The sequence below is a fragment of the Helianthus annuus genome, chromosome 16, assembly GCF_002127325.2.
Source record: "Helianthus annuus cultivar XRQ/B chromosome 16, HanXRQr2.0-SUNRISE, whole genome shotgun sequence".
NCBI lineage: Eukaryota > Viridiplantae > Streptophyta > Magnoliopsida > Asterales > Asteraceae > Helianthus > Helianthus annuus.
Window position 1 is genome coordinate 20530681 of NC_035448.2, and position 17574 is coordinate 20548254.

General features: G+C 40.6%; 2 protein-coding genes across 2 annotated transcripts; both read left to right on the forward strand.

Annotated features, from left to right (window-relative positions):
* The first annotated feature begins 1616 nt into the window (after positions 1-1616).
* On the forward strand, positions 1617-4085 carry LOC110916349 (cytochrome P450 71A23). The gene is made up of 2 exons (XM_022161094.2): positions 1617-2540; positions 3271-4085. The coding sequence occupies exons 1-2, from the start codon at positions 1644-1646 to the stop codon at positions 3880-3882; spliced, it is 1509 nt and encodes a 502-aa protein (XP_022016786.1). The 5' UTR covers positions 1617-1643; the 3' UTR covers positions 3883-4085.
* A 4904-nt stretch (positions 4086-8989) lies between these two features.
* Positions 8990-9596, forward strand: LOC110919071 (protein MLP1 homolog). Its single transcript, XM_022163347.1, has 2 exons — positions 8990-9134; positions 9373-9596. The coding sequence occupies exons 1-2, from the start codon at positions 8990-8992 to the stop codon at positions 9594-9596; spliced, it is 369 nt and encodes a 122-aa protein (XP_022019039.1).
* Positions 9597-17574: the final 7978 nt, after the last annotated feature.

Below are 17574 nucleotides of genomic sequence, written 5' to 3' on the forward strand. Positions count from 1 at the left end.
CGTGACACGTGTTGGGCCAGGATGCGTTTTCACCGTTATCACACTTTTAAGCATTTTCTCCTGATCCCGTTTCTCTCTCTCTCTCTCTCTCTATATATATATATATATATATATATATATATATATATATTTAAAAGAAGAACTTCATAACACCACTTATAGCATTCACATCCTATCCATCAACCCGTCTCATATCTTTAGATTGAAAAAAAAATCTATTAAAAATTCACTACATTTATCTACCCCACTCGTATATTTAAAAAAATTGTTACAATAAAGTTACAATTCATACTCAATAAAATTATTACAATTCATACTCAATAAAATTATTGTGAGTAAGAGGAATATTGTAACATCCGGCCTCTTGCACCACCAATATTGTCCGCTTTGCCTCCGATGGGTTGTCCACCCAGGAAGTCACGGCTTTGTTTTTGGTCACCCGGTGGAGACTTCCCAGGAGGTCACCCATCCTAGTACTACTCCCATATCAGCATGCTTAACTACAAAGTTTTCATGTGCTTCACAGCCAATTAAGTCCAAAAGCGTTGGTGATTTAAGAGGCGGGGAATGTCTTATGAACCAATAATCTCTCCTGGCCACGGCTGATGTGGGATTTGTTTAAGGTGCCACAATGGTCTATGTTAATCTTCTCGGTATCGGTATTGGTATCGTTACAAATATATAAGATAATAAATGCTTGTAAGTAAGATAAATATAAAAATGATAGACGAGATGTGACAGATTTAAAAAAATGAGAGATAAATTTTGAAAAGTATAATATTTTGTTAAATTAAATGGTAGAAAATGGTGGATGACAGGTGAATGCTCTAACAACCTAAGATTTGAGGTTACTTTATTAATAAATTTTAACATGACTTAAACTATGTGTAATGATTATGTGAGCGTGAGAGGGACTTAGTCGCAATAGCACCACAACCACGGAACACCACGTCTCGATTTCGTGAGTGCGGCGTAAACCTTCCTTCCGTGAGCCACACAACGGGTGTGGTGAGCGTCTTTAAATGATTTTAGTAAATAATGACAAGTATATTCATTACGGTCTTTCACTCTCACTAAACCTTTATGCATCGTTAGTTTCTTCTAAGATATAGAAAATATGGAGCAGGATAAAATACAAACCACATTTCGTATACAAACTGTAAGAACCATTTAAAAAGTGTCATGTGACATCCAATCAATTATAGAGAAATGGTAAAATAATAATCTAAATAATATCAATTATATTAAATTCCCTATAATTATGCTAACAAGCAATTAATTTTTTATTTGGATATTACTTTTGTTTTCATTGTGCTGATATAGTTCTTCATAAAGAAAACAGTTGATATCATTCACATAGGTGCTAAAATCAATTATCTTGATTAATTTTTATGTGCTAGTATAATTCAAAATTGCTACTTTTATGTATGTATTGTTTTAGTATGTGCTAATTTAACTTTTTTAGATGTTAAGATATTTTTTTTTTATAATTTGTAGGATAATTTTAGTTTGTAGCGAAACCAATCCCTAGAAAACATTATCAACCTAGGACATTAATAAATTATCCTACCTAGGACTTTTGGTTTTTGTTCGCCTATAAATAGAGACAAGTGCACAAACCATTACACACCAAGACATTAACCATGATTCCTTTGGTGTATGTTCTTGCTTTTGTACTCCTACTCTTATTTATCCTCAAAACACTCTACTTTAACCCCCCTACCACCAATAAGAACCTACCACCTTCACCACCAACACTGCCGGTGATCGGCAACCTCCACCAGCTCGGCCCACTGATACACCACTCCCTCCATTCTTTATCCCAGAAGCTCGGTGGACCACTCATGCTAATCCATGTGGGCTCAGTCCCAACCCTTGTGGTCTCATCAGCCGAAGCAGCCAGTGAGATAATGAAGACCCAAGATATCAAATTTGCCAACAGACCCAACGTGAAAATGTGGAAGATACTCTTTCGCGAGCTGAAAGAAGTGACGGTGGCGCCTTATGGCGAGTACTGGCGGCAGGTGAAGAGCATCATGACGCTCCATTTATTGAGCAATAAAAAGGTTGAAGATAATCGCGATATTAGGGAAGAAGAGATCGCGGCTGCGGTTGAGAAAATCAACAAGTTGTCTAGTAGATCAGAGCCGGTGGATATGCGTGAGTTGTTCGAGACGTTTACGAGTGATGTGGTGTGTAGAGTGACGTTTGGAAGGAAGTATAGTGAAGGAGAGAGTGGGAAGAAGTTTAAGAAGATGTTGGATGAGTTTTTTGAGGTGTTGGGTGCTCTTAATTTGGAGGATTGTATTCCTCAGCTTGCATGGGTGGATAGGTTGAGAGGGTTTAATGTTAAAGTTGAGAGGGTTGCTAATGACTTCGATGAGGTCTTGGATGAGGTGGTGGAGGAGCGGCTGAGGATTCTATCGACTGAGGGTGGTGATGGAATTAGAGAAGACTTTGTTGGTATGCTGCTCAAGGTCCAAAAGGATGACAAGATTGGAGTGACACTCGACAGGCAGGTCATCAAAGCCTTGCTAATGGTAACTTATGTTACACCTTTCCTCTCTTAACACACTTTTCCTATGTTACCATGTATCGGTAAATTCTAGAGGGGATTGAAAAACATTGGCTTCTAGAGGGGGATTGAAAAAAGAAGCCCAAGACCAAAACCAAAAACAAGTCCAAACTATTTAACAATCGATATCACCGGGGCCCCACGTTCAAAAAGTCTAGCCACCAGCACCCTTATCCACTACCATGTTGGCCACTCGTTGAAAATTCATAAAATCATTTGTTTATTAGAGTTAATTGCCCGGATGGTCCACGTGATTTTACGTTTTTTTTTACGTTTAGTCCCTACCTTTCGGAAATAGCAGGTATGCCCCCTATGGTTTGTCATTTTGTTACTCGGATAGTCCCCTGACATTTACTCAGGGGACTATCCGAGTAAGTAACAAAATGACAAACCATAGAGAGCATACGTGATATTTCCAAACTAACTGACATCTACTCAGGGGACTATCCGAGTAACAAAATAACAAACCACAGAGAACATGCCTGCTATTTTCAAAAGGTGGGGGACTAAACGTGAAACCACAGGGACCATCCGGTGTTTATTATTAATAATAGTTTCTAATTTGTTTGTGTAATATTTTTCTGTTAGAGAGAATGGACTTCATTTTGTCATAGTTATTCACTAAACTTGCTTAACATAAAATTTACCTGTCACCTTTCTGGAGTAATGGCTTAATTTTTTTGTTCTGATTGTAGGATGCTTATGTTGCTGGAACAGACACATCGTCAACACTATTGGAATGGGCATTTGCAGAACTTCTTAAACACCCTAGCATACTAAAGAAAGTACAAGATGAAGTAAGGACGGTTCTTAAGGGTAAGCAAGTAATAAACCAAGATGACATAACTAACATGAAGTACTTGAAAGCTGTAATGAAAGAAGCTCTTCGTCTTCACCCGCCACTCCCAACTCTAGTTCCTCGAGTAGCGAGACAAGATGCTAAAGTCATGGGCTATGACGTTGCAAAAGGAACTAGGGTTATCATTAACGCATGGACCATTGCAAGAGATCCTAAAGTATGGGATGATCCTAATGAGTTTCGACCTGAGAGGTTTTTAGATTCTAGTATTGATTTCAAAGGCCGTGACTTTAGTTTGATTCCATTTGGTTCCGGAAGGAGGGGATGCCCAGGGGTTGCTTTTGCAATGACGACGAATGAGAGTATGTTGGCTAATCTTTTGTACAATTTTGATTGGGCGTTGCCGAATGGAGGAAAAGAAGATGATCTAGATATGACCGAACAAATTGGTTTTACGGTCCGTAAAAATACTCCTCTTTTGGTTACTGCGAAGCCATTTTCTGTTTAACCCATGTATTATATGTACCTAAGCATCTGAAGTGATCATTGATTCACTGTTTACGAGATTTGCATCATCAAATTTCAATTACATATAGTTGATGTGGAATAAGAAAACTTAAAGTTTACGTGGAATAATAAAATATAGTGTTGTCACTAAGAAATATTTGTATACCCAATTACTACATGATAAAATTGTTCTTAATTAGTGAATTTCCTTTGCATTTCGTGACGGGCGCCGTTATCGTGCCAAATTGAATCAAAACTGACTAAACAACATTTGTATAATTGTATTTGTATTTGCTTTCAATAACCTGACATCGTATCACTAACATACTGAATCGAACCCGACAACATCAGTACCTACATGTATTTATTTTATGGTTTTCTGTTTGATAACGGATACCATGCCGCTACTGTAGTAAACCAAATCAACAACATCGTTTCGGTAACACTATTTTCTATTGTTTTTCTCTTGATAATCTGACACCGTATCATTGCTATACCGTACCGAACAACATCGGTACCTGTATTTGTATTCATTTTTATGTTTTCCGGTTATTTTTTTTCTTTTATACAACTTTGTCTGCAACAATAAATGAATATTGGCACCAAAACCATGACAATTTGAACCAATGGATACCTTTCGAACCACATCAGTGTCAGTACCACTGTTCGTTTTACCGTTTTCATCCAATGTAAATCCCTTGTTGATTTTTATACCGTATCGTACCGGTACTATAACGAATCGATATCGATCCATTGCTTGTGATAACGTATTATCACAACGCGTGGTCAAATAACCTCGAATGTTAAAAAAAATAAATGTTAATAAAACAAATAAACATATATATGGTTTTTGATTTTTTTAAAGTTAATGATCACAAGTTATAAAAAACAACTGAATAATAAATAATAAAGGCTAAACCTATTATTAAATAATTAACAAATATAAAACAACTAAACATTTTTAGACAATAAAACTAATAAGCTCATTTTGATCCTAACATATTATCTCTAACTTAAAAATAAATGCCGGTGGCTTTTACGCCACCGACCCTCCACTTTTCAAAAAAAGACAAGGCCACCCCTACCCCTTGTAACAACCCGTACTTCGACTGTTCCTACTTTTATCGTATTTTCTTTCATAAACGCCTGTACTGTCGATATTTGATTAACGTTATAGGTTAAACTATATTTTTAACACATACAACACTTACTTAATCACGATTGTCGCATTTAAACGCTACTTATAACGCTTACTACTTAAACGCATTTTATACTAAGCACTTATCGCAACACAAACTCAATGCAAACTCGAAACGCGGATTTGATTATAGTTATGTGTGTTATTTGTGTGATTACTTGTTTAAATGTTATGTGGTTATCAACGCAACGCTTATACACTCAACGCTCACTCGCAACTCGATTAAATGCAACGCAACGCTTAACAATCGAACCAAAGTTGGAAAACTAACAAACGCAAACCTGGCCGTCCGAATGGCCATCCGCCCGGATGACCATCCGTCCGGATGACCATTCGCCCGGATGGAGCCATCCGGACACCGCCACTCGTACCGACTTAAACCCTCACCCTCCTCTATAAATACCCGTCGTACACCTTCATTTCAACACTTTGACACTCCCATCCGCTCCCAAGTCTCAGGCGCGATTTAAGGTCTTTTTGTAAGCTTTTTCTCTCAAATCTTCACCAATCTTCATCTCTATTCACTTCTACTCCATCTTCTTCATCAAAATCACACTCACACATACTCACACTTTAACTTTTCTCAAAAACCCTTGATTCCAGCCATCTCGAAGGTGGTTTCCACTCATCTTGCTTAGGTAAACTGTTGTGGAGCATCATTCACTCGAGATGGGATCAAGTTATGGAAGATTTCAACGTTTCTCAACTTATTTCTAATCTCCTTTTCAGTTCTTACACAATATTGGAGGAATCAGGACCTGGTCAGACTCTCGACTTTTTCTATAGTCGAAAGCCGGCTCGAAAACTGATTCCCACCAAAGAGATGGACCGATTAACGGGTTAAACATGAAACTTCATCAAGGACAACCCGTTTGTCAGAATGGGCAGAGCCCATCCGGACGAATGGACTGGATCTGGTATTTTCCGTTGTTTGACACGTCGTCACACCATCTCCGTTAACCAAAACTGTTGTTTAAAGAAAAGTTTTACAAAACTTCAACCACAGACCATCCACTCGAATGGCCATCCGTCCGGATGACCTGACCCTGATAATATCCATTGTTTAATTTTGTTGCCATGACTGTTAAAAAATTCTTAATCCAAAAACTTCGAAAATTTTAACGGTTCACAGACTATCCGCCCGAATGGCCCTCCTTCCAAATGGCCATCCGTCCGAGTGGCCATCCGTCCGGATAGGCTGGACCCATCCATTCGGATAGCCTGTTGAACGCTTAACCCACTTTTTACCCCACTCGACACCCAAAATTCCACCGTTCAGCCCTAAGGAAGATTTATACATTTGTTTTCGTATGCAGGCTGACCCGACGCGCTCCCTTCAATCCAATCCAGATTGTGCTTACTTGCTAAACACACACCGTGAGTATACTCGAACCCATTTTCATTTAACGCACTTTTGGGTGTTACATACGTTCTATATCAAAACACAACACACAACGCAAACACTTTATAAACGCTAACCGCTTCCGCATGCTATACGTGATTTGTTGAATGCCTGTTGCTATGCTTATACAGTGTTACACTAGACTGCCTCTAGCAACGATAATACTATAGTTTGGACTCAACAACTGTGTGACAGGGTTGCTAGGGATCATATTACTTTACGTCACGTGTTCGCTTCGGTGAACATGTGTCGCGCATACTCTCCAACGCAGTCTCGTGGTTAGGTTGTATCATTGTTGATAGTTACATGCTTCGCCCGTTACGTCTTACATGCTGGTTATGCGTAAATGCTTTTATACTATTATCAATGCAAACTTGTGTACTCACCTTTACTTTATGTATTGACTTTTTTTTTAACGTATGTGACAGGTTAATTGGATGTTATGCTGCAAACAAGTTAGGAGTCTAGAAACTCACCAAATAAAATCTGAGTTGTCGGAATGGAATTTGTTTTTGAGACTTAATATCTGTAATGACTGTTATGACTTATCTGTTTAATAGTATGGGATGTTAAACCTTAAAAATATTGTCTCTTAATAGTTGTTGTGGATTCTTTTGAACAATCTGTTTCGCTCAGTGCCACGCCCTGATGATTCCGCCATAAGTTGGGGTGTGACAGATTGGTATCAGAGCCATAACTATAGATAATTAGGTTGAGTCGTGTGGAATTGACCTAGTCTATAGTCTAAGCACCAACAGACCGGTTTCGTACGAACCCAATAGGGGCATTATGCGAACCCAGATCCTATTATACTCTCGTTCGAACCTAATATACTACATCTTCGTGCGAACCCACATACTACAGCTTCGTACGAAGGCAGCCTTTCCTAAGGCAAAATAGTATTTCGCCTTTCCTAAGGCTAACACAATACACACGTTTTCAAAAGCGCTCGAATAACATAAACGGGTGATTGCATCGAGATTAGATCTGAAAACCAAGAACTCTCGATAAGATCACTCACTCCGCGTATCCTACTCACAGCACGAGAATCCCTGTTGAGTTAGGAGTGATATCCATATCTCAACGGGAATCTCCATCTCTATCTTGTGGTTTTACTACACTCTTAGGAGCGAAGTTGTTAAGTTAGGGGTGAAACCCACATCTTAATGACCCGTTCCACTCCCTACTTTGGTTTTACAAAACTCTCACCAAAGTCTCGATTGTTTCAATGACCCAAGTCACGTAGTAACTGGAAGGATGCATGCCGTTCACCGCGTTGCGGTGAGAGCATAGTCTACTAGGCCAAAGCGTGTACTCGAACTCATTGGAAGTAGTCAAATAACTTTAGGTAGTCGATGTCTAACACCCAAGGCACTCTATTATATTTTTAGCCTTCGATCGCCGATTTTACGCGTTATCGATTTTATGTATTTATGTGTTTCGATTTTGGAGATTTTACGCTTTGTCGCTTTCACTTCTCGCTGCCATATAAAGCACAAGATCACACCACTCTCGCAATCTAAAACGCTAACTAATCGCAAACCAAACTAAGAACTCTCGTGCGCTAAAACTCGTCGCTTACGCTACTCGCTATCTCTCGCAACTCTCGAACGCGTTACGCGACCTTGAAAGATAGGTGAATACGTGCAAAACATGTACGTGAATACGTGCAAAATATGTGTTTACGTGAATTATGTGCTCATACGTGCCTATGTGATTTATGTGCCTACGTGACTATGTGCTTGTGTGTTTGACGTGTTACTGAGCTTTACATAATATTAATAATAAGTATGAAATGCTACACTTTTCGAACGAAACCCAATATAATCGAATCTCATCCCTCGTGTCAGAATCTGTAGAAGAACTCGATAAATGTCTTCTTTCGGCTCGCAAGCTCATCGCGCCGCCCGACGAAACCATGTTGACAAGCGTATCGCATCACTTGTGGCTAAGGAAATGGCCAAGGTCATACCACAGATTTTCAGTGAGATTAATGAGGTCAACAGCAAATCTTTCGTTGAATAGAAGAGTGATGCACCCAAAGCTCCTTTCAGCTTCAAACAATTCAAAGCCTGTGGTCCTCCAAACTTCACTGGCGAAGATGGACCCAGTTCTATGTTCCAGTGGTTTGACTCTATCGAAGTCATCTTCAGACAAAGCGGATACCCAGAAAATCTCTGCACTGTGAATGCTACTGGAGTCTTCCAGTCCAGGGCATTGAACTAGTGGACCGCTGAGCGCAACAGGCGTGGTAACAATGCAGCTTATGGCCTCTCATGGGAGGAACTCAGGGAGCTTATGATGAAGGAGTTTTGTCCTCCTCACGAAGTCCATAAGCTAGAAAATGAATTCTGGCACATCAAGCAGGAAGGAGGTGACAATGCTGGTCTCACCACTCGTTTCAAGCAGCTGAGTATTATCTGTCCTAGTCAGGTGGACATGCCTGATAAGACGATCAAGAAGTACATTCGATCTCTCCTCGACTGTGTAGCCGACTTTGTTTAGGCAATGAGACCTGCTACTATTGAGGAAACTTATCAGCTAGCAGCCGAGATCAACGACAAACGAGTCTTGGTTGGAGCTTTCAAAACCTCAACCAAGAGTCTCAATCAAGCAACCGCAACTCCCAGCACCGACAATGCAGCATCTGAAGGTTCAAAGTCTTCACGCTAGATCCGCAAGTGAAGGAACAACAACAACAACAAGAACTATGTGACTACCGCCGTCGCACCACTCAACGTCGTCCACGTACCACCCAACAACCAGAATCGTCAAGTTGCTGTTACTAACGCACCGCTTGCCAAGCGTGCGTACACTGGTATCCACCCTTTGTGCCCTACTTGCACCTAATTGCAACATCTATGGGCACTTTACTGCTCACTTTCGTTCAGGCCCACGCCAGCAAACTGCTCAAGCTCTTCCAACACCACCAGTTCAACCTCTTGCTATTCAGGGTAACCCAGCAGTTCCAGCACCGGTTGCTAATGCTCGAACCTGCTACACTTGTGGTGACCCTAATCATTTTGCTAATATCTGCCCGCACCGCGTTGTGAAAAAAGAACCACAGCAACAGCAACCACCGCAGCAACAGCATCCTCAGCAGCAGCAGCAGTAGCAACCACAACAAGCAGCCCGCGGAAGAACCTTTAACATCAACGTCCACCAGGCTCAGACTGAAAACAATGTTGTAAACAACAGGTTCCTTATTAATGGTACTTATGCTTCGTGTTTATTTGATACTGGAGCCGATAACTATTTTGTGTCGTTTGAATTTGAAAAACTCCTAAAACGTAAACGCGCTAATCTCCCAACGACCTTCGACGTAGAAGTTGCCACCGGAAGAACCGTTACCGTCAATTCTATTCTCCATGATTGTACTCTCGAACTCAATAATCACGTCTTCCCGATCGATCTCATTCCTATGCAATTTGGTAGTTTCGATGTCATAGTAGGTATGGATTTTCTTCGTGAGAATCGTGCTGAAGTTGTTTGTTTCGAAAAGATGATTCGTTTCTCTCTTTCAAACAGTGATCAATTGTGTGTTTATGGCGAAGTATCCTCGAAGGAACTGAAACTTATGTCGTGTATTCAAGCAAGCAAGTATCTCCACAAGGAATACTTGGCTTTCTTTGCCCACATCATAGTAGCGGAGAAGAAAAAGAAGCCGATGGAAAAAGGTACTTATGGTTCGTGATTTTCCTAATGTCTTTCCTGACGATTTACCCGGTCTACCCCCTACCCGCGATATCGACTTTCGTATTGACCTTATTCCTGGAGCTAACCCTGTCGCTAAATCCCCTTATCGTCTCGCACCGTCCGAAATGCGTGAACTCTCTAGCCAACTCCAGGAGTTACTTGATAAAGGCTTCATATGCCCTAGCACATCTCCTTTGGGCGCGTCTGTCCTTTTCGTGAAAAAGAAGGATGGATCGTTCCGAATGTGCATCGATTATAGGGAACTTAATAAGCTTACTATCAAGAATCGCTACCCTCTACCCCGAATCGGCGACTTATTTGACCAACTGCAAGGCGCTACTTGTTTCTCTAAGATCGACCTACGTTCTGGTTATCACCAGTTGCGTATTCAGGAGCAAGACATCCCTAAAACCGTTTTCGTACCCGTTATGGCCATTACGAATTCGTGGTCATGCCTTTTGGTCTCACAAATGCACCCGCAATCTTGATGGACTTGATGAACCGTGTGTGTAAACCCTTCCTTGATCGCTTCGTTATTATGTTTATCGATTATATCCTTATCTATTCGAAGTCAAGAGCCGAATATGCGCAGCATCTCCATTTAGTTCTCGAGCTTCTCCAAGGGAATCACCTTTACGCCAAATTCTCCAAGTGTGAATTTTGGCTCGAGGAGGTTCAATTCCTCAGTCACATCGTTAATAGTCAAGGAATTCATGTCGATCCCGCAAAGATAGAAGCTGTCAAGAGTTGGATTACACCGAAAACCCCATCCGAAGTTCGTTCTTTTCTCGGATTGGCAGATTATTACCATCGATTTATTGCTGATTTCTCTAAAATCGCCGTTCCTCTCATTGCCTTAACGCATAAAGACAAGTCTTTTGTTTGGGGAACCGAACAAGAGAATGCCTTTCAAACCCTTAAGCTTGTGCTTTGTAACACTCCCGTTCTCGCTCTACCAGATGGAAACGACGAATTTGTTTTTTATTATCATGCCTCTAACCTAGGTCTTGGTTGTGTTCTTATGCAACGAGACAAGGTTATCACGAACGCGTCTCGACAACTCAAGGTTCACGAGAAGAACTACACAACCCACGATCTCGAACTCGGTGTAGTTGTTTTTACGTTAAAGATATGGCGACATTACCTTTATGGTACCAAGTGTACAGTCTTCACCGACCATAAGAGCCTACAACACATCCTGAACCAGAAAGAACTAAACATGCGCCAACGCAGATGGGTCGAACTTCTCAATGACTACGATTGTGAGATACGCTACCATCCAGGCAAAGCAAACGTTGTTGCCGATGCTCTTAGCCGACGAAGCTATTTACATAGTGTATGGAACCTTCAAGCCCAACACGACCTCGAAGCCCTCATTCGCGACGCTCAACACGCTTGTTTTCTCGAGAACACCTTGAAGGAAGAAAGAATATGTGAAACCAAAAATCAGCTAGTGAACAAACCGAACGGTATTTTTCACTATCTCGACCGTATTTGGATTCCTAGTCGCAATAACCTCTGAGAGATTTTGCTGACTGAAGCCTACAAGTCTCGATATTCCATTCACCCCGGTGCCGACAAGATGTACCAGGACCTCCGTGCCAGGTATTAGTGGCCGGGAATGAAGAAGGATATTGCTCTCTACGTGTCGAAGTGCCTAACTTGCTCAAAAGTTAAGGCCGAACATCAACGACCCTCTTGCTTACTCGAACAACCCGAGATCCAGATGTGGAAACGGGAGAGCATAGCTATGGACTTTATTACGAAACTCCCTCGCACTCCTTCAGGTCACGATAGCATTTGGGTTATCGTTGATCGTCTTACGAAATCCGCCCACTTTATACCAATACGAAAACAAGTCAAGGTAGAACTATTAGCACGAATCTATAACGACGAAGTCATTTGTCGACATGGGACGCCCAGTGACATTATCTCGGACCGCGACGGTCGATTTACCTCACGCCTCTGGGAGACTTTTCAGTCCGCACTCGGTACTACTCTTAACCTCAGTACAACATTCCATCCCCAGACCGACGGTCACACTAAGCGCACGATCCGCACACTTGAAGACATGATTCATTCGTGCGTTATAGATTTTGGTGGTAATTGGGAATTGCATTTACCTTTAGTAGAATTCTCGTACAATAACAGTTATCACGCTAGTATTCAAATGGCACCCTTTGAGGCATTATATGGTAGGAAATGTCGATCGCCTATTGTATGGCACAAGATCAGAGAAGCACAAATCACCGGTCCCAAGTTACTACAAGAAACAACAGACAAAATCCACCAAATAAGAGACAATCTGTTGAAAGCTCGGAGTCGTCAAAAGAGTTACGCTGATAAACGCCACAAGCCCCTTGAGTTTGAAGTTGGTGATCACGTACTCCCAAAGGTTTCACCTTGGAAGGGGGTGATCCGATTCAGCAACAAAGGAAAGCTAACACAATGATACGTGGGCCCCTTTAAGATTATGGAAGGAATTGGCAAAGTGGCCTACCGACTCGAATTACCGGAGGAACTCAACAACGTAAATCCGACTTTCCATGTCCCAAACATCAAAAAGTGCCTAGCTGAAGAAAATCTTCACGTACCTCTTGAAGATTTGCAAGTAATCGAGACTCTTCACTTTGTGGAAAAGCCGGTAGAAATCATTTGGGTGGTTGGTTTAGCCCTTGTTCCTGTAACTCGAATCCTAGCCCGGTATATCCCATTTTAATTTTACACCATTGTGAACCTTACGCCATTTTTACTCTCTGATCGTGGTTCTTGGCATTGAAAAATCTTTGTAAACTAAATCACACGTGTATATGTTGACATTTAAGAGATATACAGTCAAGAAAATCAAGGGCAATGGTGATATAAATGCGGATTAGACACCAAAAAAAAACACTCAACAAATGGCTACAATTTAAGGAATGTGTTTAGTGACGGCATCAGAATCCTAATTGATGGAGAATGGTCTGGTGGCAAGAAAAGCTGCTTCTAGGAGGTTGTCAAGTGTTTTCGCTCGATGATTCCATTCTTGGGTGGTTGGTTTGGCCCTTTTTCCTGTAACTCGAATCCTAACCCGGTATATCCCATTTTAATTTTACACCATTGTGAACCTAATGCCTTTTTTACTCTCTGATCGAGGTTCTCAACATTGAAAAATCTTCGTAAACTAAATTACACGTGTATATGTTGACATTTAAGAGATATACAGTCAAGAAAATCAAGGGCAATGGTGATGTATATGCGGATTAGACACCAAAAAAAAACACTCAACAAATGGCTACAATTTAAGGAATGTGTTTAGTGACGACATCAGATTCCTTATTGATGGAGAAAGGTCTGGTGGCAAGAAAAGCTGCTTCTAGGAGGTTGTCAAGTGTTTTCGCTCGACGGTTCCATTCTTAGGTGGTTAGTTTGGCCCCTCTTCCTGTAACTCGAATCCTAGCCCGGTATACCCCATTTTAATTTTACACCGTTGTGAACCTTACGCGTTTTTTACTCTCTGATCGAGGTTCTCAGCATTGAAAAATCTTCGTAAACTAAACAACACATGTATATGTTGACATTTAAGAGATATACAGTCAAGAAAATCAAGGGCAATGGTGATATATATACGGATTAGACACAAAAAAAATACTCAACATATGGCTACAATTTAAGGAATGTGTTTAATGACGACATTAGATACCTAATTGATAGAGAAAGGTGTGGTGGCAAGAAAAGCTGCTTTTAGGAGGTTGTCAAGTGTTTTCGCTCGACGATTCCATTCTTGGGTGGTTGGTTTGGCCCTTGTTCCTGTAACTCGAATCCTAGCCCGGTATATCCCAATTTAATTTTACACCATTGTGAATCTTACGCCTTTTTACTCTGTGATCGAGGTTCTCGGCATTGAAAAATATTCGTAAACTAAATCACACGTGTATATGTTGACATTTAAGAGATATACAGTCAAGAAAATCAAGGGCATTGGTGATATATATGCGGATTAGACACAAAAAAACACTCAACAAATGGCTACAATTTAAGGAATGTGTTTAGTGATGGCATCAGATTCCTAATTAATGGAGAAAGGTCTGGTGGCAAGAAAAGCTGCTTCGATGAAGTTGTCAAGTGTTTTCGCTCGACGATTCCATTCTTGGGTGGTTGGTTTGGCCCTTGTTCCTGTAACTCGAATCCTAGCCCGGTACATCCCATTTTAATTTTACACCATTGTGAACCTTACGCCTTTTTTACTCTCCGTTTGAGGTTCTCGGCATTGAAAAATCTTCGTAAACTAAATTACACGTGTATATGTTGATATTTAAGAGATATACAGTCAAGAAAATCAAGGGCAGTGGTGATATATATGCGGATTAGACACCAGAAAAAAAACACTCAACAAATGGCTACAATTTAAGGAATGTGTTTAGTGACGGCATCAGATTCCTACTTGATGGAGAAAGGTCTGGTGGCAAGAAAAGCTGCTTCTAGGAGGTTGTTAAGTGTTTTCGCTTGACGATTCCATTCTCGGGTGGTTGGTTTGGCCCATGTTCCTGTAACTCGAATCCTAGCCTGGTATATCACATTTTAATTTTACGCCATTGTAAACCTTACGCCTTTTTTACTCTCTGATCGAGGTTCTCGGCATTGAAAAATCTTCGTAAACTAAATCACACGTGTATATGTTGACATTTAAGAGATATACAGTCAAGAAAATTAAGGCTAATGGTGATATATATGCAGATTAGACAACAAAAAAACCACTCAACAAGTGGCTACAAATTTAGGAATGTGTTTAGTGACGGCATCAGATTCCTAATTGATAGAGAAAGGTCTGGTGGCAAGAAAAGCTGCTTCTAGGAGGTTGTCAAGTGTTTTCGCTCGACGATTCCATTCTTGATGGGTTGGTTTGGCCCTTGTTCATGTAACTAGAATCCTAGCCCGGTATATCCCATTTTAATTTTACACGATTGTGAACCTTACGACTTTTTAACTCTCTGATCGAGGTTCTCGGCATTGAAAAATCTTCATAAACTAATCACACGTGTATATATAGTTAAGAAAATCAAGGACAATGATGATATATATACGGATTAGACAATAAAAAAAAAACACTCAGCAAATGGCTACAATTTAAGGAATGTGTTTAGTGACAGCATCAGATTCCTAATTGATGGAGAAAGGTCTGGTGGCAAGAAAAGCTGCTTCTAGGAGGTTGTTAAGTGTTTTCGCTCGACGATTCCATTCTTGGGTGGTTGGTTTGGCCCTTGTTCCTGTAATTCGAATCCTATCCCGGTATATCTGTGACACCTGGGTCACTGAGACCATCAAACAAATACCAAGCCAATGAAATACTGTATATCATACTTGAGATCTGTATAAAAATGTGTACCTTTGCACATATCAACTCTTGTTCGATTAGAAGCTCTAAATCGCTTTCTAGAAGGTTATACGCGCGCTGATGCGTAAATATAAGCAGTTTAATGCAACAAACACTCCGGAATAGTGAAATAGGCTTAACATACCTTAAATAACCTTTACATAACTTAGAAATAAGTTTTGGAAGGCTTTGGTATGGCAAAATCTAGCTAATTCGCTTACAGGGACTAAATTTGACAAACTGCGAAAGTATGCCAATTTGAACTGTAACAGACATTCCGGAACATGACCATAAGTTAAACACACCTTAAAAATCCTTTACATAGCTTAGAAATAGGCTTTGAGGTGTTCGGTGTGCTAAAATAAACTTTTGGATCATTCAGGGACTAAAAGTGTCAAAAAGTGCATAAGTTTGCACTTTCGCGCATAACTTACGTTCTGAATACATCCGGACATCCAAAAATTTATGTAAGCATTATAATATTATGCCTTAGTGTTTGGCATGAGAAAAATCCATTCGTCGCGCAATTTGGATCGTTTTTCACGCTTATGCGCATTCCGTCGTAATTAAGCGAACATCGCGATCGTACGGCCAAACGAACCAACATCCGGCATATTTTTGAGCATGTTTCATGTCCTCAATGTTTAGGCATCATTTTAGGGCCTTAGAGATGGCTTAACGGGCATTGAACGTGTCGGAAATGGCCTTAAACCATAACAGGGACCTAAACTGTCATTTTTGAAACTTGGGTTCTGATTAGAACCTCCAGGCGGCCCGCGTAAGCCTAGGGGCAACCTTTATGCGGCCTGCGTCAGCCCTGCAGATGCAGAAACTCGTTTTTCTTGCTGAAAATGGCCTTTCAAGCATCCAAGGGGCAATGCCTCTTCACAATATCTGGGGTTGGGGTCACATTTTGATACCACAACATTTTGACAAGTGTACGAATGAGATCAAGGCACGATATTCAAGAAACGATCCTAACGGTCTTGCATATCCTATAAATACCCCCCCATTCTTGTTTAAACCCACAAATCTGATCAAAGAGCTCTAAGTTAATGCCATTGCTTCATACCTGAGCTCCTGGATCAAGATTAGCTTTCGGGGACCCTTCGTAAGTGTTCTTTCGTTCTTTTATTCGCTTTTCGAGTCCGAAAGTCAAGCTTTGTTTGACTTTCTGCGTTGACCAGTTTATGGTCAACACGAAGTTCGTTTGAACTTCATAACGTGAGCGTGATCACGATGGTTATAGTCCCTAGTGACTACACCTACTGATCACCACGTTATCTAGGCTCAGTGACGAGTCGTAGTTTCGGCCAAAATGCGCATTCTTGCGTATTTTGTAACCAAACTACTCATGGGTATCAAAACCGTTTGTTTTGATACCAAACCTGTTTTCTAAACTTAGTTAAGCATGTGTTGACATGCTTAGCTCGTCAGTTTTAGTATAGTGCTTAAATAGGGTCGTAAGGTAAGCGATCTAAACAATCGCTTATACTTTCGAACCCGACCCATTTGGTCGATCATTAGGATCCGACCAAACACATTAGGTAACCATTGATGTATAGGGAATAACCTTCCGAGGTTATACCTTATGGTCACGATGTTAGGCGTTCCAAACGCGTTTTACGCGAACGACGCGTTAAGGTAGCATAAGCTACCTAAACGGGTCGTAATGGGTCGTAAGCACTTAGGTTAGGTTTCATTTTATTATGAAGGCTTTGTTAAACCATATTACACGAATCTCCATACTCGTTTGGTTTACAAACCCTCATTCTATCCAAATCCTCCGATTTAGGTCCGGTATATTAACATAGTTACCTATATTAGGTGCCGTTTGATATCCGTGATCTCTAGCATTATTTGGTTGTTATACAAGGACTTCAAAGCAATCTCAAGTGAGTACATTGAACCCCATCTTTTAAATGTTTTCAAGGTGTTTATGTGAGTACATAGACCCCTATTTTACTGTTTTCCAAACTGTTTCGGGGTGAAACACATGTGCCTACTTGTTACTTTCATGCTTTCCTGTTTTCACATCATATAC